Source organism: Rosa rugosa, chromosome 1, assembly GCF_958449725.1.
Source record: "Rosa rugosa chromosome 1, drRosRugo1.1, whole genome shotgun sequence".
Classification (NCBI taxonomy): domain Eukaryota; kingdom Viridiplantae; phylum Streptophyta; class Magnoliopsida; order Rosales; family Rosaceae; genus Rosa; species Rosa rugosa.
This window is the reverse complement of record NC_084820.1, coordinates 25,938,025-25,962,480: the sequence shown is the minus strand read 5'-3', so window position 1 is coordinate 25,962,480 and position 24,456 is coordinate 25,938,025. Positions and strand designations below refer to the sequence as shown.

The 24,456-nt window shown below is 38.4% G+C and overlaps 4 protein-coding genes across 8 annotated transcripts; 3 read left to right on the top strand and 1 right to left on the bottom strand.

The window, feature by feature from the left end:
* Positions 1-2,040: 2,040 nt before the first annotated feature.
* On the top strand, positions 2,041-7,608 carry LOC133724429 (disease resistance protein RPV1-like). Of its 5 annotated transcripts, none has more exons than XM_062151160.1 (7): positions 2,041-2,506; positions 2,744-2,939; positions 3,046-3,569; positions 3,863-4,976; positions 5,059-5,334; positions 5,427-6,361; positions 6,464-7,605. In XM_062151160.1, exons 3-6 carry the CDS (start codon positions 3,070-3,072, stop codon positions 5,439-5,441), a joined length of 1,905 nt encoding a protein of 634 aa, XP_062007144.1. In that variant the 5' UTR covers positions 2,041-2,506; positions 2,744-2,939; positions 3,046-3,069; the 3' UTR covers positions 5,442-6,361; positions 6,464-7,605. The 5 variants fall into 5 exon arrangements, with proteins under 5 accessions (XP_062007144.1, XP_062007143.1, XP_062007141.1 ...); XM_062151159.1 differs by having other exon boundaries at positions 2,714-2,939; XM_062151157.1 differs by lacking the exon at positions 2,744-2,939 and having other exon boundaries at positions 3,080-3,569; positions 6,464-7,608.
* Positions 7,609-8,183: 575 nt separating this feature from the next.
* LOC133724431 (DNA-directed RNA polymerase II subunit 4) lies at positions 8,184-10,110 on the top strand. Its single transcript, XM_062151163.1, has 5 exons — positions 8,184-8,427; positions 8,615-8,692; positions 9,228-9,261; positions 9,359-9,427; positions 9,872-10,110. The coding sequence occupies exons 1-5, from the start codon at positions 8,270-8,272 to the stop codon at positions 9,947-9,949; spliced, it is 417 nt and encodes a 138-aa protein (XP_062007147.1). The 5' UTR covers positions 8,184-8,269; the 3' UTR covers positions 9,950-10,110.
* A 502-nt stretch (positions 10,111-10,612) lies between these two features.
* Positions 10,613-14,090, bottom strand: LOC133724430 (uncharacterized). The gene is made up of 8 exons (XM_062151162.1): positions 14,011-14,090; positions 13,785-13,896; positions 13,609-13,692; positions 13,423-13,520; positions 13,031-13,323; positions 12,033-12,267; positions 11,244-11,448; positions 10,613-11,090 (listed from the first exon to the last, which is right to left on the bottom strand). Exons 2-8 carry the CDS (start codon positions 13,875-13,877, stop codon positions 10,965-10,967), a joined length of 1,134 nt encoding a protein of 377 aa, XP_062007146.1. The 5' UTR covers positions 13,878-13,896; positions 14,011-14,090; the 3' UTR covers positions 10,613-10,964.
* A 152-nt stretch (positions 14,091-14,242) lies between these two features.
* LOC133724428 (DNA polymerase alpha catalytic subunit) lies at positions 14,243-24,442 on the top strand. The gene is made up of 31 exons (XM_062151156.1): positions 14,243-15,490; positions 15,638-15,808; positions 15,917-16,000; positions 16,140-16,214; positions 16,448-16,512; positions 16,700-16,790; positions 16,899-17,087; positions 17,361-17,524; positions 17,650-17,764; positions 18,284-18,463; positions 18,602-18,715; positions 19,294-19,413; positions 19,523-19,840; positions 19,948-20,040; positions 20,169-20,287; positions 20,403-20,475; positions 20,598-20,654; positions 20,779-20,871; positions 21,375-21,497; positions 21,576-21,673; positions 21,788-21,833; positions 21,980-22,093; positions 22,202-22,285; positions 22,401-22,514; positions 22,619-22,708; positions 22,792-22,865; positions 23,217-23,436; positions 23,598-23,651; positions 23,747-23,866; positions 23,961-24,035; positions 24,134-24,442. The coding sequence occupies exons 1-31, from the start codon at positions 14,348-14,350 to the stop codon at positions 24,278-24,280; spliced, it is 4,623 nt and encodes a 1,540-aa protein (XP_062007140.1). The 5' UTR covers positions 14,243-14,347; the 3' UTR covers positions 24,281-24,442.
* Positions 24,443-24,456: the final 14 nt, after the last annotated feature.

Here is a 24,456-nt window from a genome sequence, read left to right as displayed (position 1 = left end):
CTCTCTCTCTCTCTCTCTCTCTCTCTCTCTCTCTCTCACTTTCAAACTCAAAGCCCAATACTTCATCATCACCATTTCTCTCATCAGGTCACTCACTGCCTTTAATTGATTTTACTTCTTTTCTTTCTCTTATTCATTTCATGTAGCAACTTATTAACTTTGATATGATTTTTTCTTCATTTCTATCCTTTTGTTGTGGATCAGTAGCTGAATCCAAGCATAGATAATGCAGAGGAACATTGGCTTCTGCAAAAGCATGGTGAAAGATCACATTACTATCATGACTAAGGCCACTGATGGAGATTCCAACAACCACAAGATGATCGAAGAATATTGAAGATGATGAACTCTCTCTCTCTCTCTCTCCAATCCTCCAAAGAATCCATTACTCTCTCAATCTTTGCTCTCTAAAGAAATCCAGAAAAACCCATTACTGGGTTTTGAGTATACTCCAAAGAACCATATCTTCTCTCTCAATTTTTGCTCTCTAAAGAAACCCAGTATACCCATTACCGGAATTTTTGAAGGCCGGTAAGCAAATTTCGCACCGGAACTGCCTCGATCCTCACCGCTCTGCTTCTTCTCCTCCCCGCCACCATGAACCGACTCCACAGAAGCTTCATTCTTTTCATCATCCCCGGTGATCTTCCCCAACACCGAGTCCTCACTGGAGGTCTCCTCCGCGACCAAATTACCGTCCTTAGAATTCAAATCTACGTCGCCTCTCGCGATCGGCAATCCGACTCGGCCCTCGCACTCGTGACGACGACGCCTCCGGCGAATCTGACATCACCATGGAAACTTGTTGATTTCATGCTGGGATGTACTGAAGGAAGATGGTGAGGACAGAGATAACTGGGTGTAGAGAGAAGTTTTGGGTGTTCATAGCAATTGCTGGTGTTACATATCATTTTTTTTTCAATCAAACTTGAAGAGACCGAATTGCCCTTATAAATATGACTTTTGGCATCCTTCATAACGGAGGAGATAACGACATGTATGGAAGGTGGGCTGGGTTTCATAGTCCATGTATTGAAGTTGGGTTTCACAAACGTTGACCACCTTAATTAGAAGTGGCCTTTTTTTGAAGGAAAAATTCATTGAATTAGCGATTGAAATCGCTCATAAGGACATCCCAATAGGGAGCATACAAAGGACAGAAATGGCTTTGGCCTAGAGCTAAGGTAAGACAAATCAGAAAGTGTACTACACCAACCAATTGTCCTTGTACAATAAAACAATGCTCTGAAACTTTTCTAGAGAAACTAACAGAAACTGAAAATAAATCTCCAGCCTCCTCAAGATAATTACCAACAATAGAAATATTATCACGACCTTGAGATTTGTAGATCCAACCATTAGAATATGCAATATGGATATGCAAAAGATCAGCAGACCAATCAAAACTAGACTCATCCCAGTATAAAGAATACTGCTGGCCAAGGCAAGCAATTGTGGTACTCACAATGTAATTACACTGAGACTTCTTGTAGAATTTAGGAATGAGCAGTTTACCTGTGAGTAAAAACAACACATCCAAGGGAATGAAAATAGCACAATTAAGCAAAAGACTCGGTAAAAGGTCTCCTGGGTCCCAAATCCAGACCCAGGGATAGAGCTGGCCCACCAAATCAGTGAAATTGGTCTCAAGATAGCCCAAAAAGCCAGGTAACCTAGAATGATGTGGACACCCATGGCAGCAACCTCCCGCGTGGCGTTGTCTTCGATCTTCCTGGCCACCAACTTAGAGGCCCACCACCTCCCTGAAACATATCTGCTAGCCCTAGCGGTAGGACACTAACGCCACCCATCCCCATAGCTGTGAGCGACGCCAACAGTCCCGAAATTGAAGCCAAGATCCAGCCGATCCAAAACAAACTCACCAGAAATCGAGGACGTCACCGAAGACGCCCACGCTTAAGCCGTGGCCAGAAGTCGCCCAGCCCAATCATCGCCATCAACCACTGCAGCAGAAAGTCCCCGCATCGGAGAACAGGTTGATTAAGGCTTGAAAACGGTAGGCGGGGTAGCGGCCTCCGCCGCTGGTGGGAAGGCACTGAGGAATCCCATTGGTGACGCCTGGTGTCGGCGACGCTTAGACGTCGAGAGTTTTTGCTCTCGCTAGGGTTTTTCATGCGTATATCATTTTAATTCGGAGTGCCTTAAGTTCATGTACCATTCTTAAAAATTACTCAATGTGTTATATATGATGACTAATGATGTATAGGTAATTCGGTACCAAAACAAAGACGAGTGTGAAGGATTAAAAGGGATCATGAAAAAAAACGTAAGGGTCCAAAATGAAAAATGCTCTAAAATTGGGACCTTCAAAAGAAGTTTCAATCCCTTGACTCTTGATGCCATGTCATTAATTAAGATTTAAGAACCCTGCCACTCCTGCATAATTACAAAACGTAATGCCATGCCCTTATGAGAAGACTTTTGCATCATTATTGCAAGACTATGCTCTTGGATTCTTTTCTTCCTCTGCAGACGAAATCCAAAGGTACATAAATTTCATACTCGATTCAGTTTACCATATTTGTGTTATTCTTCTTTGGATCAGTAGTTTGCAGTATATTTGTGTTTTTTCTTTTTTGAATAAGTGGTTTGCTGATTGCATGGTCTGCATTTGCTTCTCATGTTGATGAAATCAGTTGTCATTTGTATGCTGGGAATCTTACATAGATTTTTCGTTTTGGAATTTGATTAGGTTTTTTACTATTGTAATATCTGGCTTTAGGATGTCTGATCTTTCCGAAGTTTGTTGAGCGATTAGAAGTCAACTCCAACCAATAAGATTTTTAAGAAAGAGGAAAAGACAACGACCAACTCCTTTTATCTTTTGCAACATTCTGATCTTCAAGACTTTAACTATTATAATTTATAAACGCCTTTGTGATAGATGTATGTGAAAAAGTTGCAGCTGAATTGATAAAGTAAGGAGGGAATTGCAAACTTCCGCCCTCTGTTTTTTTATTTTTTATTTTTCAATTTTTTATGCATTCATTGCATATAATTAATCACCATTTCCAACTCTTTCAGCAATCTGTTTGTTCTCAAGCAAATATGCTTTCAGATACCACTGAAGGAGATTCCTCCTCTTCTTCACTCACTCCTCAATGGAAGTTCGATGTCTTTCTAAGTTTTAGAGGTGAAGATACGCGCTATAATTTCACAGACCATTTGTACAATGCATTGCTGCAGAGGGGAATCAACACCTTTATAGATAATGATCTTGCTAGAGGAGAAGACATATCAGGAGAGCTTCTCAAAACAATTGAGGATTCAAGGATTTCAGTCATCGTATTCTCTGAAAACTATGCATCGTCAAAGTGGTGTTTGGACGAACTTGTTAAGATCCTTGAATGTAAAGAATCAAAGAAACAATTGGTTTGGCCAATCTTTTACAAGGTGGATCCATCTGATGTGCGGAACCAAAGAGGTAGTTTTGGTGAGGCAATTGTGCAGCATGAACACAAGTTTAAGGATGACATTGAAAAAGTCAACAGATGGAGGGTAGCTCTTTCAAAAGCAGCAGATTTGTCAGGCAGCCATTTCTTTGACGGGTATGTTTCTACAAGAATAGAGGTCTTGTGTTGTATTTGTTGCTTTACTTTTGTTAATTTTGGTATTCTTGATTGCCATCTATTTGTTTTTTTTGCATTGGCTCTGCAAGGATCTAGGTGTAGTTCTTAACACTTCGGTGTGTGTTTATATATATATATATATATAACACAAAAGTACAGATTTTATTACTCAGTTGATCTAGCATTCTTTTGTATGATATTCTCTGCCTTGCTAAAAGATAAAGGGATACAAAATTCTACATTAGTTTCATATGCTTAATTCTATTTGGCAGTTATGAATCCAAATTTATCCATGAGGTGGTTGAGGAGATTTCGGTCAAGGTACTACGCCGCACATATTTGAATGTGGCTAAGCATCCAGTTGGGATACAACGTCGTCATCAATGTGTGGAAGAGCTCTTAGGTGTTGGGGAAAATGATGTTCGAATGGTAGGGATATGGGGCATCGGTGGAATTGGTAAGACAACACTTGCTAAAGCTATTTATAATTCAAATGCGGATAAGTTTGAAGCTAGCTATTTTATGTATAATGTTAGAGAACATTCAACGATGGTTGGAGGCCTAGTCCAACTACAGCAGTCCTTTCTATCTGAGATTATGGGAAAAAAGACGCTAGCAGTGGTTAATGTTGACAGAGGAATCAATGTGATAAAGGAAAGAGTGAGAAATAAAAAAGTTCTCTTAATTCTTGATGATGTCAATCAATTGGACCAGTTAAACAACTTAGCCGGAGGGTGTGATTGGTTTGGTTCTGGCAGTAGAATTATCATAACAACTAGAGATAAGCATTTGCTAGATGTTCATCAAGTTCATTCAATCTATGAGGTTGAGGGGTTAGATTTTGATGAAGCTCTCGAGCTTTTAAGTTGGAATGCCTTCAAAAGAAATGTACCTTTAGATGATTATATGGAACTTGCAGAGCATGCAGTAAACAATGCCCAACGCCTTCCATTGGCTTTGACAATTTTAGGTTCTCATCTTTGTGGTAGAAGCATAGAGAAATGGAAGGCTGCACTAGAGAGTTACAAAAGAGTTCCTAACAAAGACATTCAAGGCATTCTCAAAATAAGTTATGATGGATTGGATTACTCTGAGAAGGAAGTGTTTCTTGATATTGCATGTTTCTTGAAAGGGAGGAATATGGACTATGTGAAGCAAATACTAGAATCGTGTGACCTCGACCCTGTCATTGGTATTGAAGTACTTAAAGAAAAGGCCCTCATAACTATTACTAAATGGAGCCATGGTATTGAGATCATTTGGATGCATGACTTTTTAGAAGAATTGGGAAAAGAGATAGTACACCAAGAATCACCCACTGAGCCAGGAAAACGTAGCAGATTGTGGTTTCATGAAGATGTATACCATGTTCTGACAGAAAATACTGTAAGTAGAACAAAGCTGTAGAACACTTCCTTTGTTTATATATAGAGCCTTGGTTTTTAAATACTATTTCTTTTCATACTAGGGAACAGATCAAGTTAAAGGCATCATGATTCGGTTACCCCGACGAGAGGTGATATGTTTGAGTGATAAATGCTTCTCAAATATGAAAAACCTTAAATTCTTTATAAACTGTAATGCATCCCTCTCTGGAGATGTTGATCATCTCCCCAATGAGTTAAGGTTCCTTGATTGGCCTGGATGTCATCTACAATCTTTGCCTTTCAATTCTAATCGGAAGAAGCTTGATGTACTGAATATGCCATACAGTCTCATCAGACAATTGGGGGAGGGATTCAAGGTATGTACTTCACATATAATTTCAGTTTCACATGTAGTTTATGTTGCAAGTTTCTTTGAAGATTTTTATTTTTTTTCTATTTTGTCTCACAGATATGCAATATCTGAAGTCTATTAACTTGAGATTTTGTAAGTACCTCACAAGAGTCCCCGACTTTTCTGGAATCCCAAGTTTAGAGAGGTTGAACCTAAATCTTTGTAGACAATTAGTTGAAGTTCATCCTTCTGTTGGAGTCCTAGCTAAGCTTGTTAGCTTGAGTCTTGTGAAGTGCTCCAACCTTGAGAACTTTCCAAGAAGACTCAAGTTAAGATCTCTAGAAAGTATTGTTCTTCAAGGTTGCAGAAAGCTTGAGAGTTTCTCAGAAATTGTGGGGAAGATGGACAACTTGAGATATATGAATCTACAGGGAACTTCAATAAAAGAATTGCCTCCCTCGATTGGATATCTCAGTGGGCTTGAAATATTAATTCTCGATACTTGTGAAAGCCTTACAAATCTTCCATGCAGCATTTATGAATTGCAGCATCTAAGGGTTCTTCGTCTCTCTAGGTGCTCAAACCTTGTTGAATTTCCAAGTAGAATGAACTCTGGAGCTTCGTCAAGTGCATGACCACTTCCATTGCTTCTTTCAAATAATCAAAGCCATGATATTAGTTACTCAGCTGTGTCACCTTGTGAGCAATTTCATTTCAATCCCAAAAGAGGCTTGTCCACATTAGAATCATTTGATCTATCAAGAAGCAATTTTGTTAGTCTTCCTGTATGGATTAGCAAGTGTTCTAACTTGTTGAGGCTTAACTTGTGTTGTTGCAAGAAACTTCAAGAAATTTCAGAACTTCCACCAAAGATTAGATGGCTAAGCGTCGGTGGTTGTGACTCACTGGAAATATTGCCAATATTGTCGAACTTGGTGGAACACAATGTGTTGCAAGGCCTTCAGTGGATCGACCTGTCTCATTGCCACAGGCTCCTTGACAATCTTTGCTATGACACAACAAAGATCGATAATGCTATTCGACGAAATCAGGTGTCTATCTCTGTGTGTGTGTGTGTGTGTGTATAGTTGAGGGTGTGGTTTGGCATATACAAATTGGGAAAACTTCTAAGAATGGATTATTGTGTTACACAGGTGCTATCTTGTCTGGATTTTGGTGTTATACTTCCAGGAAGTGAAGTTCCCCACCGGTTCAACCCTTTGAGGAGTTGCAGGAGTTATGAGATTAAAAATTATTGTGACATTTGCATTATAATACCTCCACCTTTGAATTGGAAAAACTCAAGATTGACTCTATGTGCTGTTATAGGAATAACAAAAAATGAGTCTGGTCCCGGTAGAATTTCAGCCTCAAGTTACCTCAACCAGCTAGTGATTGATGAATTTGAAGAATATATCTATCCCTCAGACGAATCAAGTACTGATCATGTGTGGTTGCGCTATATTTCGTTATCAGGTATAGCTTGTGATGACATGATCCTTAACTGTCAAGCTATATTTTCTTCTGAAGGGTCCGTGGCATTAAAGAGCTGTGGAATTCGCCTAGTATATCCCCAGGATGATGATGATGAGAATGACAAAGAGCAATGGCTTCCTAGTACTTCTTTGTCTTTGGAACCAATGAATCCTCGAAAGCGGAAACATATAGAGGAGGATCATAACCTCGTCGCAGTCAGAAATAGTACTGCTAATGTTGATGATGCTCCACAGAATGAGAAGTGGCTTTCGTTGTCCTAATGTTGATCAAGCTTACAAATTAATAACTATGAGTTGGCTCCTCCTTTTAGGAAACCTCTCTGATTTGGTCTGAAACTCTGACTTGCAAGTTGGAGTGTGGCAGTAGATTTTGGCTTTCGCTTTGCTCATCAGTTTCTATTCTCTTTTCCTTGTTCTGGTTCATTTCCATGAGTCTAGGCATTGCAGCAGCTCAGAGCCTCCGTCTCCTTTTGCAGATTTCAGTGGTGCATTTGGCTTCTATACACAGCAATTGAGCCTTTTTTTTTCCTTACTAAGCAAGGAAACGTAGCTAACAAGCTATTGTCTCCTGTGTACTGCATCTGATATCGACCATCATTGATGCTAAAGTTGCAGTTGTAGTACTGGAGCCTGGAAGTCAGTATGATCACTAGGAAAACTTTGCCATATTGTTTAATAAATTCTGCCCTTCAAAACAAAACAGAATATCACTTTCAGTCTTTCACTTCTCAGTTGATCTTTTGCAAAATAGTTCACAATTAATTAGCGAAAATGTGAATGATTTCAAAGTCCGGCACTCTGTCATCTTCAAACTCATCACTGTTGTTGGAGATTTCATTGCCAACATTAGTCGATGGGTTTCACTAAAGCTAGTCTCAAGGTTGATTTTTTTTCTTTTTCTTTTTTTCTCTTCATTTTGACATTTCATCCTACCAGCCAATGTAGAACACCACATCTAAAAGATCAAAGGTAGTCATTTTGTTTCCTCTCTCGCATCAAAACCAATAGGTACAGATTCTCATTATTCTAAAACTTAATCAGAGAATCATACGTAACATGTGACACGACCGTCCCACCCAAGACTTTCTTAACTAATAAGTAAAATCGTAAACTTTCTCAAATACAACTTTTTTCTCTAAAAAGTCGTCGACTCATTGTAATTTCTTTACTCTATTATTCAACAACTTTCATTGTCGCCGCCGGTTGTCGTAAAATAAAAACAAAAACTTGTGTTATTGAGATTTAGGCAAATTGGCAAAACGTCCACCCGAGATCCGCTTCTTCAAATCTGGGTTCTGAAACGGGTAGAGGCCCAATCGAGCCCAACTAAGGTCGGCGCTTCCCAAATATAAAGTCCAAATCGTTTCGGTCTCGGAGAGAATTGAAATTCCTTTCTCCAAAAAAAAAACAGACTCGATCGTTCTCTCGTCTAGGTTTCCGTCACCGTCTGCTAGTTCGTCAAACATGTCCGGCGAAGAGGAAGAGAACGCCGCCGAGCTCAAAATCGGAGACGAGTTTCTCAAGGCCAAGTGTTTGATGAACTGCGAAGTTTCTCTGATTCTTGAGCACAAGTTCGAGCAGCTTCAGCAGATGTCTGATGATCCCAGGAACCAAGTCTCTCAGTGAGTAATTTCGCTCGCTTTAGGTTTAGATTTTAGTCAAAGTTACTGACTAGTTGATAGAGAAAACATATGAGATTGTTATTCTGTGACTCTAGGCCATTATAGGGTTAGATGATTTTGGACTGTTTTATCTTTAGAAAACTTGATTAGGGTATTGATTGTTTTTGTGTTTATGTTACTTTGTCAGAGTGTTTGAGAAGTCTCTGCAGTATGTGAAGCGCTTTAGCCGCTATAAGAATCCTGATGCTGTGAAGCAAGTGAGAGAGTATCCTTTCAGAGTTCGATGATAGATATGCACATTTCCATATTCATGCACATGTACATTTTTGTAGCTTGTGGTCTATACTAGAATGAAATAGCTAGGGCCTTGCGAGTTGGGATTAGGTTTTGTGAAGCATGTTTCTGGGGTTCGCGGAGTTGGGCTTTGCTTGATCTTTCAATCAATCATGCACCTGCTTTAGAGGGTGGGGCTCCGATCGTGTTATAAGTCCTACATTTTGATGTGTAGAGCTTAAGGAGTTCACTCATATGTTAAGTGCATGTATCTAGTCAGTAACTTATAGGATTTCCGATAATGGGTTAAAACTGAAGGATTCATTACTTCTATCGATTGGCAGAGTTGATATGGAGGTCTGAATTGTATCTGTTAAGTTCTTAATGGGGAAACATCAACATCACTAGTGATTAGGAGATATCTGGTGGTTTGTGTTAGTTACTTTTGAACTTCTGTTCTTCAAAATTTTGTTCTATCTTCTCCATCTGCTTCAGGAGTTGAACCTTAACTGAAATTCGAAATTCAGAATCCTCAGTAGATATCAGTTGACTGAGTTTGAGGTAATTGCCCAATCTTATACAATTAACTCTGAAGAATTTTTCTTTTCATTTCTAGCACAAGAATGTTGTAAATGTTGAATTGCTATCTGTTGTGCAGCTTTGTGTGCTTGGCAATCTCTGCCCTGAAACTGTCGAGGAGGCTATTGCTATGGTACCATCTATAAAGGTATATCTTATTCCTATCACATTTTGTATGGTGTTTGTGATTTTGTTAGTGGCGAACTTGGGATATATGATAGTCAGCATACTTCTACATTCTCATGTTAGTGAATGATGATAAGAACTGGTGTGTAGCTGCAAATGGTTAGAACATATGACTGGTGTTCATGTTAAAAAAGAACAAATCTGAAGAACTTTATTGATTATTTTTGGCAATGAGGATAATTGTAGTTCCTTAAATTACAGAGTGATTATCAATAATTTGGTTAATAGTTGAAATTAAAAAAAATAAAGGGGTGGGGGGAGGGAAGATACAATCATATAAGACAGGTAAGAAGTTGGTTTTTTGCTTCAGTTCTCAATCTAGTGGGAAGGAGAAAAACTACGGCATTTCTTCTGGACTTTTTGGTGAGCAAAATTAGTATCTATTAACGAAGCATCTCTTATGCAGGCAAAAGGACGTGTGCATGATGATGAGGCAATTGATAAAATGTTGAATGACCTGGCACTAATCAAGAAATTTGAGTAGTGGCTGATACCTCTGTCTTTTGTTTCATAGCAATGTAGCTTTGGATATTTGAGTATTGCCTGCTGTAATCTGCCAGTGTAGCAAAACGTTTGAACACTCTTATTCGACCCACTGTGGATCTTACCTCACTAAACTTGAATATCAATAACTATTGTAGAACATGGCCAGTGGTACGTTATTGGTACTTGTATTGTGAAAAATTTTAACCTCTGGCATTATTCCGACTTTCCACTAGAGAATTGAATGGTATCATGGCACAGATGTAGAAGTCTCACCAAGTAGAAATCTCATCGCCCTTTTAACACATTCTTTTTCAGTTTTTCTTTAATGAAACAAACCAGAGAGGACTATTTTTTTTCCCCTATAAGTGATTTTGCTTCAAGAAAATTTTAAGCATCAACAGCTCTGTACAATTAGACATGGGCTTATGGAATGCACCCATTAACTGTCACCTGAGTAGAATTTAAACAGTAATTTCCAACTCTCCATCCACTCGCCGGCCAAATCTAAGGTGAGCAAGGTCCTGCCTCTGTTGGGTCACTGGGTGCAATGACGAGGGGCTGATTTCATAGAAGCTCCGAGTTAACTGCCAACTTCTGTGGTTTTCTTAAACAACGGGAACTGGAGGAAGTGCCATCGTTGTGTCCCCTTGACACAAAACTATAGATGGAAGATCGATTTTAAATTATTTCAGACTGTTGATAGCACAACAGACTCGTAAACTCATTTCAAAAGAATACATTCAAAATTTCTCTTGAAAACATTCAAAATTTCAAGAGAATACAATCGAAACTCTTTACTGATACATTCAAAATTCTTTTTTACTTTACCACAACTATAACTATTATAGTCAATAAACAAAACTTGGATTCCACTTTGGTTCTGTGTCAATGCTACACAGCAACCACCGTCAGTAGTGAAGTGAAGCCCCTACTGCCCTCTCCTGTATACAATTTCAGCGGCTGGAATGAATCACCTGCTTCCATATTTTCTTCTTGCCCAGAAGCAATACAGATTATGATGAATAGCTATGTTCGGCTACCCCGGGAAAGGATTTCTCTAGTTGTACAAGAATAGCTTCCTCTGTCACAAGCCACTTCCCAGTGTTTGAATTTCCTTGATCAAAATGTTGAGAACAGCTCTGAAAAAGGTAAGAAGATTTACACTGAATTACTTTTAAAGAAACTTTAAGGATCACCCTACCCCCTACTGAATAGCATCTGAGCATGGTATAAAGTTATAAACAAATTCAAAAAGCTTTGATTATTCAAACTAACTAGCAATGTTGACTTACCTGGGAACAAGTATATACCATAAGTGTCATCCAGTTCCAGTTCTCCAGTGACCGTCTTTGGCAATCATCGGCAGCTCCTTGTAGAAAATATAATAATGGAGGCATTAGCTGCATTTCATAATGCCTTGATCCACCACACAATGTACATCTCCCAGGGTCGCCTTCGGCTTGTGTAGCCAGGAGTGGATTTCCACCATATGAATATCTGAAGTACAGAACATTAATAAGAGATAAGAAAGGCTCATCGGGAAGTTGAAAAACCGACATGAACACCAATTATAATTGTGTACACCAATTTCAAAAACCTACGGAAGATATTGTTAAAAATGCTTCCCATACTTTTAACATAGTTCAGATAAAAGATGAATAATAACATTGTCATTTCAAAAAAGCCAAAAGAAAACAACTTCAAGTCACCAGGGGCGACAAATAAGGGGTAGTAATCAATCTTTATCAGAACGAAACACAGGAAACATTAAAAAAAAAAAGAGCAGCTAGGTAAACAACTAAAAGATTTTCATCCTTGTCGTATACAACATTTGATAATTTCACAAAATCAATTTTCAAAAACATGAATAAAAAAGAAACTCAAACACACATAATGAATGTAAAAGTTACAAAACCAAACATATCCCACAGTTATGAACTTCATTCACTTTGCATCCTAGTGACCCTCAACATTGATATTGAGTCATTCACCACCAAATGTACAATAAGAAACTCCATAGTTTATAACTAGTCTGGAATAACAACTTGCATATAAAAACCATCAAATTATGAAATTAATACCTGAAACATTGTTCTGGGTTAACATCCAATCGTTTCTTAAACTTAAGGTATGTCCTGTCTGCAGTCAAAGCTTTATCATATTCATAAGCTTCCTCTGCCCATGTTTCACTTTGTGCATCATCCTCATCATTTGAGTTATTTTTGATGGAAAGCGATGAGTAGTTCGAACACATAGAAGTAAGGTTGTCCTTTGAAGATGCCTCTTCTTGAGTGTATAAATAAAAACAAGGCAGCACTGCAACAAGCACATCAAACGAGTTAAAGCTCCGAAAAGAAATACATACTAACATACTCAGATGCTAAACCAGTTTTTATTCAAAAGAATGTCAACAAAGAGTTGTAATATGAGCTTCCAACTCTGATCAGTTCCTGTAGATACACCCAACTCCCAACAGAAAACAAAAGGAAAAAAGAAAAGAGAGAGAGGCATGTGGAAATTATTACACAAATACTAAGTGTGACTGTGTGAATTGCATAAATAAATCTTGCTGAACAAACACCAAAACATGGTTTTTCAAACTAATAAGACTTTGAAACTTGATGAAGAAATGATTTTTACAATTATGTTCAACATTAAGAGAAGGCAAAAACTAATTTCTGGATAGCCTAAGTTTGATTACTGTCACCTTGTCTTTAAACTCAAAAGGAAGAATTAAAGCCAATCTCCATGTTCTTTATTTACTTAAGTTTCATACTGCCACATCTTAATGTTTGTAGCAAATTTGTTTTCTTCTATTTTGTGCAATTTCTCCAATGTCACTATATTATGTTCAACAGCCAAGAAGAATTTGAACCCAAAGAAACCGTGAAGTGGCAGCTTCTGGCCACAGGAAAATAAAAAATAAAAAAATAAAAAACTGCCACAACAACACAACAGTACAAGGAATAAATAAGCTGCGGGTCATTAGTTGGGAGACCATAGGTATACATGCAACTAATAAGAGCTGAAACGCAGTACAGGGAACATAGAGATTTATACTTCTAGAGTGCATTCATACCGGGTGTTAATGCGTCTACCACTTTTTCCAACTGACTTGAAGGCAATGGTCTTGCAACAGGCTTACTACGTTCATTCACATGTGGTTTCTTGGTATGAGAAGCGAAGCTCGCAGCACTATTAAGTGCTTTACCCAACTCCTCCAAATCGATATCTCCATCTTCATCATCCAAATCCTCCCACCAGCTTTTGTTTGAAACTGATACAGATGGTGAAGTCTGAGGCACCACTTCCTGAGAAGTGGTATTTGATTGCTCCGCATCGTCTAATTTTTGAAGACGAAGAGCTCGCCAGCTGCATGTCATGATCGCAAGTATAAAGTTAAAAACATTTGCACCAGCATTAACACTTAATATTTCAGTTTTGCAATATCAAAGAGATTCTTGAAAAGACCTAAGAGGAGTGCTCCCACACTTTTCCATCAGACAACCAAAAACAAAAAGAACACGCTCTTCAACTCTTAAGTTTTCACTTGAAACTGGAGCATAAACCTGGAACGAAATACATAATAAGTAGCTGTTCATTTCAAATGAATTCTTCCAAGAAAACTATGAATTTATCAGTTTCTAGAAGTAAAACCTGCGCTACAAGACATAGTTTACTTCCACAAGCACTACATTGAAGCAGATTCGGTGGCACGGATTCCTCAGGAAGGGGCCAATCCTGTTACAAAGAAATTAAAAAAGGGCTCAAAAACTCAAAATCAGCAAACCCTCTAACATAACCTGACATAGAGATAAGCTGTAATTGCTCACAGGTAGTCCACCAATTTTCGTTGTATAATGATCAGATGATTCACGAAAATCATCCGCCCATGGTCCCGGCATGCCTAACAGGACATTCGCCATCACTAACGCCACTAAAAGCCTACAGCAAAAACAGCGGCAACAACAACAACAATCAAAGGTAAGCCCAAAAATTACTCTTTGGTAAAAAGAAAAAAACTATTATTACCGGAATTTGAAACTCCGAAGAGCTTACCAACTTGGCTTTCAGACCAACGACGGCTCCGCTTTGCTGAATACTATTTGAACTTCCAAGATGGTAGTGCTGCAAACTTGGTCCCAGTCTTTTCAGAGATGAACAAAACTTTTTCTACAAGGACACTCTAGTCATTTCACCTAGCGAATGGCAATTTGGTCATTTCAATGATAAACCACTCGGCAGTCGAGCCAGCTCACCGCTCCCGCCAAAACCACAAAAGCCTTCCCGCCAGATTCATTTTTATCAAAACGAAGCCTCTGAAAACCTAGAGAGAGAAACAAAGCGACGACGCAGACACTCAGATCCAGAAGAGAGAGAGAGAGAGAGAAGAGCTATGGCGGACGACGAGCAACCGATCGTGAGCGGGAGGCGCCGGAGCCGAGGAGCCGAGGCTTCGGCTCGGTCCAGCGCCCTGGAGCGCCTCCGAGCTCTCCGGCAAGGCGGCCGCCGCTCTGAAAACGCCGACGACCGGTTCCAGATCAAGATGGAGAAGCCGATCTACGACACGGTCGACGAGGACGAGTACGACGCGATCATCGCCAAGCGCCGCGAGGAGTTCGGGGACTTCATCGAGGACGACGACGGCCTAGGGTACCGCGACGACGGCGAGGAAGAGGACTGGACCCGCCGCGGGCTTCCGACGTCGTCGGATGAATCGGACGGCGATATGAGGCCCAGGAGGAGGAAGAAGGTGGAGAAGAAGGAGAAGGAGAAGGAGCCGCGGCCCAAAAAGCCCAATTCGTCGCTTACGGCGGCGGCGGCGATGATGGGGAAGCAGAGGCTTTCGTCGATGTTCACGTCGTCGGTGTTTAATAAAAGTAGGGACGGTGACAAGGCCAAAGGATTGTCTTGTGATAGCATTGTGGATGATGTGATTGCCGAGTTTGCGCCGGACGAGGCTGATAGAGAGAGACGGAGGAGGGCACAGCCGGTGAGGAGTTTCGTTCCGATTACCGGTGTTAAGAGTGAGAGAGTGAGTAATGGGGGTGTTGAGTTATCAAGGAGGCCTGAATTGGATAGAATTGTTGCAAATGGTAGTGGTTCTGTGCATAGTAAGGAAATGGATAAAGATTCTGAGGGCAAGAAGGAGTTGGATTTCGGAAATTGTCAGCCCCAAATTGAGCAATTCCATGATTTTTTGGAGAATAGTGAGGTGCCCGAGGAGAAGAAGACTGAGGATTCTGCTGAGGTGCAGGCGGAGCCTGTGGTGAAGAAGGAAGAGGTTTTCACTTTGAATGCAAAGATTAAGGAAGATGAGGATCCGGCATTGAGTGCTATGGCAGGATGGAAGGCCGCTATGACTAGTGGGGCAGGGGTTACTGGTGGCGGCGGCAATGTGGAGGTCAAAAGTGACTCAATTAGTGAAGGGAGTTCAGATTTTGATCTGGAATCAGATGGGTCACTGCCCTTTTACATGCTTGATGCTTATGAAGAGTTCTATGGACCTAATATGGGCACTGTTTATCTATTTGGGAAGGTAAACATGACGAGTTTTATGTTATAACACTTATTTCGTGTTCTTATTCATGAATGTTATGTAATTCGTTTCATTTCTGAAGAGTTATTATCTTACAAGCTTAATCATGTCAACCTATTTTATAGTTGATTCATTGTTGTGATGTAGGTTAAAGTAGGAAGTTCATATCAGAGTTGTTGTGCGGTTGTAAAGAACATGCAAAGATGTGTCTATGCAATTCCGGACAGTCCTTTATTTCAAACTGACGAAATGATGAAGCTCGAAAAGGATGCCGAGGACTCAAGGATTTCACCCACAGATTTTCGTAAGAAGCTGCATGTAGGTGTTTTTCTTCTGTATAAGCTTGAATATAGATAAAATTTAGTTTGGCCTTGTCTTTGTCTTTTTTTTTGTTGCTACTGTTGATGCTCTTTTCTACATCATCAGGATGCGGCTTCAGAATTAAAGAATGAATTAGCAAAGAAGTTGTTGGATCTCAACGTATCAGCTTTTAGCATGGCACCTGTCAAGGTTTGCATACTCAATAATTCTGAAATTTCCAATTGTGCGTTGACTCAGTTATGAGAAAATATACTTTTTTGGAGGTTCATAGTACTTTCATGTTCTTTCTTCCTCTGTTTGCTCACTTTCTGTTATGTGAACACTGCAGAGGAACTATGCTTTTGAGCGATCTGACATACCTGCAGGGGAGAATTATGTACTGAAGATCAATTATCCATTCCGGGTATATCACTCAACCAGTATGAAATCAATAGGGTTATTAGGTAGCACTAAAGTGACCTTCAATCGCAAATCAACTGTATTACAGCTTCTTGCTCATAGATGTTTGGAGTTTCATAGGTCGTTGCTGTTTAACGTTGCCTGTGAAGCAGAGATGCATAATGCAGAATGACTTGATGATTTATTAGCGAAACTTTTTGACTCAGTTTCTTATGAACATTATTTGCACTGGTGCAGGATCCACCACTATCAGCAGATCTAAAAGAAGAAACTTTTTGTGCTCTTCTAGGAACTCATAGCAGGTATAAAGAGTTAGAGTTGTTCTTCATTTTTAATACCTGATATATAACTTTTAGAATCTTCCTTCTGTGATTATGTTTTCATTCCTGGCTTGATTACCTACAGGTAGATACAATCTTAAAGAAAACAATTATCTTACTATAAACTCTTCTTTAGAAGAAATAATGAAAAACAAAACATATTATGCAGCGCGTTGGAACTTTTCCTTGTTAAAAGGAAGATAAAAGGACCTTCTTGGCTATCAGTTTCAAATTTTTCCATCTGCCCAGCTCCACAACGGGTGAGATCTTCAAGTCTCAGCATACATCATCATCTTAGTCATATTGTGAAATCCATATTTGGCTTCTTTCTGGTTTCTTTGTTAAGATTATGTCATTTTACTGTACAGGTAAGCTGGTGCAAATTTGAGGTGATCGTGAATGCTCCGAAAGATATAAGGGTCTCAGCTTCCACAAAGAAAACTGTAGATATTCCTCAAGTGGTTGTTACTGCAATAAGTTTGAAAACTATTATCAATGAGAAGCAGAATGTTAACGAAATTGTCTCTGCATCTGTTGTCTGCTGTAACAAGGCCAAGGTCAGACCTAGAATCTATTTTACACTGCCTTGTGTTTTGCTAATTATTGAGTTGTCTTGTTGGAGTGCACAATTATCGCACATCTACTAGGATTTACCCATGACATGTAACAGAAAGTTTCTCCATTTATATAATCTTCATAAGCTTTATCCTTCGTATTCCACTTTCATAATGTGTCATCTCATAAATTCGTATTCATTCATTGCTTCTATTATGCTAAGTTACACAACATATATACTAGATTTCCTAATACAGTGCTGTTTGGACTTTTAGATTGACACTCCCGTGAAGGACTCAGAATGGAAGAGTCCTGGTATGCTGAGCCACTTTACTGTTGTCCGTAAGCTTGATGGTGGCATATTTCCTATGGGGTTTACTAAAGTGGCTGCAGATAAGAATTCTAAAGCCGGATCAAATGTCTTGAGCATTGAGGGCAGGTGGGGTTTACTCGCTTATCTTGTTCTCAATGAACCATTTCCATGTCACTCTTGAAAATTAATAATTATCCTAGTATAAACTAAACTGTCTTCTGCAATTAAGTATATTTGAATTTTGTTTGCAGTGAAAGGGCTTTGCTAAACCGTTTGTTCATTGAATTATACAAGTTGGATAGTGATGTTCTTGTTGGACATAATATATCTGGATTTGATCTGGATGTTCTTCTCCACAGAGCTCAGGTGGGAACACTTTTGGCTGTATTCTATGTACTCATCATGTATTTTTTTTTCAATCATTTGCAAGCAAAAATAAACAAGGAGATTGTTGAAAGCATTGCTTACATTGTTTTTGTTTGATTGGATTATACTTTGCTGCAATATCAGTCAAAGTAAATACTGCTAGCTGGACTGTATGACCTTTTCGTAAATTGTTGTAAACAAGTTGGAGAAATTCTCAAATGCAACTTTCTGCAACAATTTATGACCTTCCACTCTTTTAAATTCCCATTTCTCATAATTATGCTATTTTGATTATGGTGCTTGTCCAGTCATCCATTAATAACAAAAAAAAAAATCTGCTGGTTTGTTGATTGGATATGTATCTGATTACCTGCCATTATCTGCCAATTCCATTATCATAGTAACCCTGGCCTCCAATTAACTGATTTCTGATTAGATATGTTGTCATTCTTCTACTTTGTATGCACACATAATGAGCTGCCATTTACCATAAAGATATAAGATGTTTAAGTTTTGCAGGTTTGCAGAGTGCCAAGCAGCATGTGGTCCAAAATAGGCCGCCTCAAGCGTTCTGTGATGCCTAAGCTTGCAAAAGGAAGCACCATTTTTGGCTCTGGAGCAAGTCCAGGGATCATGTCCTGCATTGCTGGTCGGCTGTTGTGTGATACATACTTGTGTTCCCGTGACTTATTAAAGGAGGTAGGTTACTTGTGTTGGTCTGTTGGATGTATACACATAAAGATGAATATGCGCAGTTTTTTTTATTTTTTATTTTCTATTCAGGAAAAAAAAAATGTTATATGTAGTTTTCTAAGATATGTTTTGTTGCTCTTCCAGGTCAGCTATTCCTTGACACAACTTGCACAGACTCAGCTGGGCCAAAACCGGAAGGAGATCACACCGCGTGATATTCCTAGAATGTTCCAAAAATCTGAGTTTCTCATGGAACTTGTACGTTCTCATGCTTTCATTGATTATTTTTTTTGGTTTCATGTGCAATAAGAAAATCATTGAATATATACTTTTGGAAATGGATTAGTGTTATTATAGTTTTGGTATGCATGGGTGGTGGTTTAATTTATTTTTGTATTTTTGTTATTATTGCAACTGAGAACATCAATAGATGCTCTAGAAAACTGGTCGGAGGCCCATTTTGCATGGTATGTCAGTTCTTTAGTTCTGTAATTGACCGAGTATTCATGGTTGTGAAAATCTCTAATCATTTGTCTTTTGAATGCAATACTTTGACTGTTCTAGTAAGAAATGTAATGATGGACCATCACGTTTACCAGCTATGTCAGCTTTTTCTCCTTCCCAAAAAACATACTTGTTTAATTTTCCAGAAGCCTGTAAATTGATGCCTGTTTTGATTTTGAGGTTTCAAAATTCAAATCAGACTTAGTGTGGTATGACTTTTTTAGAACTTAGCTAACAGTTTAACAGGTTCAATTCCACTTATGGAAGTTTATGCTGTGTGTTTGCATAGTGGTTATCCTTATTGTGTTTTTTTTTTTTCATTATATGTTCAGATTGAATATGGCGAGACAGATGCATGGTTGTCTATGGGACTCATGTTTCATTTGAGTGCTCTTCCCCTCACACGTCAGCTGACTAATATAAGTGGTAATCTGTGGGGGAAAACTCTCCAAGTGAGTCTTAAGTTTCTTTTCTATTTCATTGATTTCTGTCACACTTTAATATGGAGAAGGCCTAAAAGTTATAGTGGTGTAATCTAATTTTTTCTACTTTTTTTTTCAGGGTGCAAGGGCACAAAGAGTAGAATATCTCTTACTGCATGCTTTTCATGCAAAAAAGTATATTGTTCCAGACAAGATTCCTCATCTGAAGGATACCAAATTGACAAAACGGAGAACAAATAAGGGTGTTGAGGAAAAAGCTGCTGATGAGTTGGATGTAAATGATGTAAATGTTGATAATGATGTACAGAGTGGTCATGGAAAAGGCAAGAAAGGTCCTGCCTATGCTGGTGGATTGGTATTGGAGCCAAAAAAAGGTTTATATGACAAGTATATATTACTTCTGGACTTCAATAGTCTTTACCCGTCTATTATTCAGGTTGGCAACATTTCTTTTCTGTTTGTCACATTACGACCTACGCTCTTGTAAAGTGACGCAAACGATTGTTGGATTTTTATTATATTAATAATTATTTAATATTACAGGAATACAATATATGCTTCACAACTGTTGAAAGAAATTCAGAAGGATTGGTTTCTCATTTACCTTCTAGTCAAAGACCTGGACTTTTACCTGAGGTATATGTCATCCTCAGATATAATCAATTCTAGTTTATTTGTTTTAGATCTCATGCCTCATATGTCTGTTTCCATTTCCTGTTGGAAGTAGTTGCATGTGTATAACGTCTTTTTGTACTACTTTGTAGTTGTTAAAAAATTTAGTTGAAAGGAGGAGAAAGGTAAAGTCATGGATGAAGAATGCATCTGGTCTCAAGTTCCAGCAACTTGACATTCAACAGCAAGCTCTGAAGCTGACTGCAAACAGGTCAGTGTTTTGTTCTTTTGGGCCTTTTAATGTCCTTTCGCGTTGATTACATACTAGTTTTGTTTTCTTCCGACTATAGCTAAAATGTTATTGATGTATATGGCTGGCATTGCAGTATGTATGGATGCTTGGGATTTTCAAACTCAAGATTTTATGCAAAGCCACTGGCAGAGCTTATAACACTACGGGTAGGAAAAAAAAAAGTTTGGCTTAGCTTCAAAAGAAATTGCATCTGGATCTTAACAAAGAAAGATGTTGGCTTTGGCACTGATTTATTCAATACTGAGCAAGTTCCATAACTTTAATGCAGGGCAGGGAGATCCTACAAAGTACTGTGGATCTTGTTCAGAACAATTTGAACTTAGAGGTCGTTTCTTGTGTATCATAATATAAGTGTATATATTCATAAAAGTCTACATCTGTTTTATTCAATTGGCTGGTTAAGATTTAGTTTTTGAAGGATGTGCCATTTGTTTAATTTCATCTGACAGGTAATCTATGGTGATACGGACTCAATAATGATTTATAGTGGGCTGGATGATAGTGCGAAAGCAAAAGCAATTGCTGTGAAAGTAATTCAAGAGGTAAGTTTATAATCATATTAGAGTATTATCTAAATAGGATGTGGTCCTTAAACATTAAATTCAAGACATTTCTCTTCTCTATTTGAGGATTTCATTCATATGAATTATTTTCCATTGGTATTAATGGCATGTAATGAGTTACGATGAGAATTTCATTCTCTAACACTCCTTTGGAGAAGTCTATTCCTAAATATGCTTGGAAGCTGAGAGAGCTTGAAATTCATTCTTGTGCTTGATGTGTTAGCAAAAGATAACCAACAATTATCATAACTATTTTCAGACAACTAAAAGCAAGATTTTTTATTTCCAGTTGAAGTAGATGCTTTAGCTCTAATTTTTGCACATCTGCCTTATCAAGACTATAAATATTTTCTTATCATAGATACTTTGCTTTAGCTCCAATTTTTGCACATCTGCCTTATCAAGACTATAAATATATTCTTACCATAGATACTTTGCTTATCGACTATGTGAGGTGTGATTTTGTATCTCTTTGCATCTAGGTTAACAAGAAGTATAGATGTTTAGAAATTGATCTTGACGGCTTGTACAAGAGAATGCTGCTTCTCAAGAAAAAGAAATATGCGGCTGTGAAGGAGCTAACGAAAAACGAGAAAAAATACGAGGTAAAATGAAGATTTCCAAACTTCTGGTTTTAGTTAACCCTTTCTTTGGGGATACACAAATAAAATATTCTGTTGCAGGTTATTGAGTGTAAGGGCCTTGATATGGTACGTCGTGACTGGAGTTTACTTTCAAAGGAACTGGGAGATTTCTGCTTAAGTCAAATTTTGTCAGGAGGGTATGTTGGGCTATCACTTTTTTTTCTTCTTCTCTTTTTATTTTGTTGATGTCGTCCATCTGATTTGGTGCTTAAGTTAATAGTCTGCCTCATTTGTTGCTTTTATGTTCACAGGTCATCTGAAGATGTTGTTGAATCAATTCATAACTCTCTTACAAAGGTGAATCCATGGTTCCTCTCATCTTGTTCGTCTTTTCATTTTTTTTTTCAAATTGTTCTTATTATTACATCATTATTTTGAAGTACTGTTCAAATAAATTTGAAGCATGCTTTTGAAATATAATAACTATTGTAAATGTTGAACAGGTGCAAGAGGACATGAGAAAAGGACAAGTTTCCCTCGAGAAATATATCATCACCAAGACATTAACTAAACCACCAGAAGCCTACCCAGATGGCAAAAACCAGCCACATGTTCAAGTGAGTTCAACAATCACATTTCATGTCCAGTAGTCATTGATACGGTTCGATCTAGCTGATATCTTTTTTCATTATCTGATGTTTTGCGATCCTTCTGGAAACATCTAGGTGGCGCAAAGATTGAGGCAAAGTGGTTACTCTACTGGTTGCTCTGTTGGTGATACAGTCCCTTATATTATTTGCTGTGAGCAGGTTTGTGATGCAGTTGTATGTTCTCTGTGGAATGGGAATTTTCCATACCCATTTTTCTAACATTTGACTGGTGATGTTCATCATGCATTGCCTCACTCTTGCCTTTTTTGGACAGGGCACAAATTCAGATAATTCTACCGGGATTGCTCAACGTGCTAGACATCCTGATGAACTAAAACAAGAAGATGGAAGATGGATGATTGACATTGATTACTACTTGTCCCAACAGGTTTTTCCTTGTATTTATTGGCTCTGTTCCAAAACGTCATGGACTACGATCACTTGTATAGTATATTCTGTGTGTTTGCCTGATGTCTTAATTCTTTAATGCAGATTCATCCTGTTGTATCACGACTTTGTGCTTCAATTCAGGGTACCAGCCCCCAACGCTTGGCTGATTGTTTAGGGATTGACTCATCCAAGGTAAAATTATCTCTTGCAGACAGTGCTGAAAGTGTTTGGCAGGATTTTCACTCTAATGTATTTTTAAAATTGGAAAATTTCAGTTCAAATCGAATTCAAGTGAAGCTGTCAGAAATGATTCTTCCAGCTTGTTCTTTTCTGTTGACGATGAAGAGAGGTAACTTTATTGGTGTTTAATGGCAATGATACCCCAGTTATCGTGGGAAATCTCTTTACTTGCTATATTATTTGTTTCGTGTGGTTATTATTACGTTCCATATACTCATTACTGCAGGCTACCCAAAAAAAGTATGGTTTTGAAAATACTAAAGAATATTGTTACTTTTCCCCAGTGCATATATTATGATTTTAATTTTGAAATTCCAGTTTCTTTAAATATTTTGAGTACAGTTTCCGAAATCTTTCATCGTATTGTACACTGATTCTTAAACTTCAAGTTCCAAATCTGAATAAACTAAACAATATTTCTCTTAAAAAAATAATAGATGTATTCAACTGACGATTGCAGATATCGGGATTGCGAGTCTTTGATCTTAGCATGTCCTAGCTGCTCTGGTACTTTTGATTGTCCAGCCATCTTCAACTCCATTGCCAAGTCAATCAATGAAAAGCCAACAAGGCCACAAGGAGAAGAATCTTCCAGCAATTTTTGGTGCAGATTGCGCTGTCCAAAATGCCCAGAGGAAGGTGATGTGGGCAGACTGTCTCCTGTAATGATAGCCAATCAGGTATCTTCTAACTCATCTATTTGTCCAGTTACCACAACTTTCACTGAAACGAAAGTTAACCTTGGACCTTAGATCTCTTAAAATGCTATATGCTTTTAATCAACAAACATTATTTAGCATCTTCTGAGAACTAATTGCTAGTCCTTGTAATAATCTTTCAGGTCAAAAGGCAAGCAGAGGGTTTTGTTTCAATGTACTACAGGGGCATAATGACGGTAATCTACGTCTTGTTGCATTCTTGGGACACATGATTAGTTGCGAGTTTTGTAATTATGGCCGCATTATATCACAATGTTATATTGTCTTTCAGTGTGATGATGAAACTTGCAAATACACCACACGAAGTCTCAACCTCCGGCTTGTTGGTGATGCTGAGAGAGGAACAGTCTGTCCAAACTATCCTCGCTGCAATGGGCGTCTTGTAAGAAAGGTGTGCATAACTAACCTGTTGCGAAAAAGCAGTATTTTTCTCTGTTTTTTTTCACTCAACTTACTATCTTGGTTATGGCTGTACCATGTATTAGTACACGGAAGCTGATTTGTACAAACAGCTCTCATTTTTCTGCCATGTCTTGGATACAGTACGCTGCGTAGAAAAGGTAATTTTATTACTTTCTTCTCAAGCCATCTCTGGTATAAGCTTGTGCCTTGTGCATATAATGATTTATTTATCTTTTCGCTGCAACTGGATTGGCAGATGGAACCTAAGACTAGACTGCCGGTAGAGTTAGAGTTGGCCAAAATTCGCCCAATTGTGACTTTGGCTGCCTCAACAGTTGAAAGGATTCGGGACCGTTGTGCCTACGGGTGGATACAGCTGCAAGATCTTTTTGTTACGGTTTAAACTGTTGAGTTGAGTAGATCTCAGCGTCAGCGAGTTGAATTTATTTGAGTTCTGTATATATTGTACACAGATGTATCTATAGCATTACAAGTTTACTACTATATTAGCTAGTAAAGAAGTAAAGCAGTCTCTCATTACTTGTATTGAATTCAATAAGCATTTCTTTCAATTCTCTC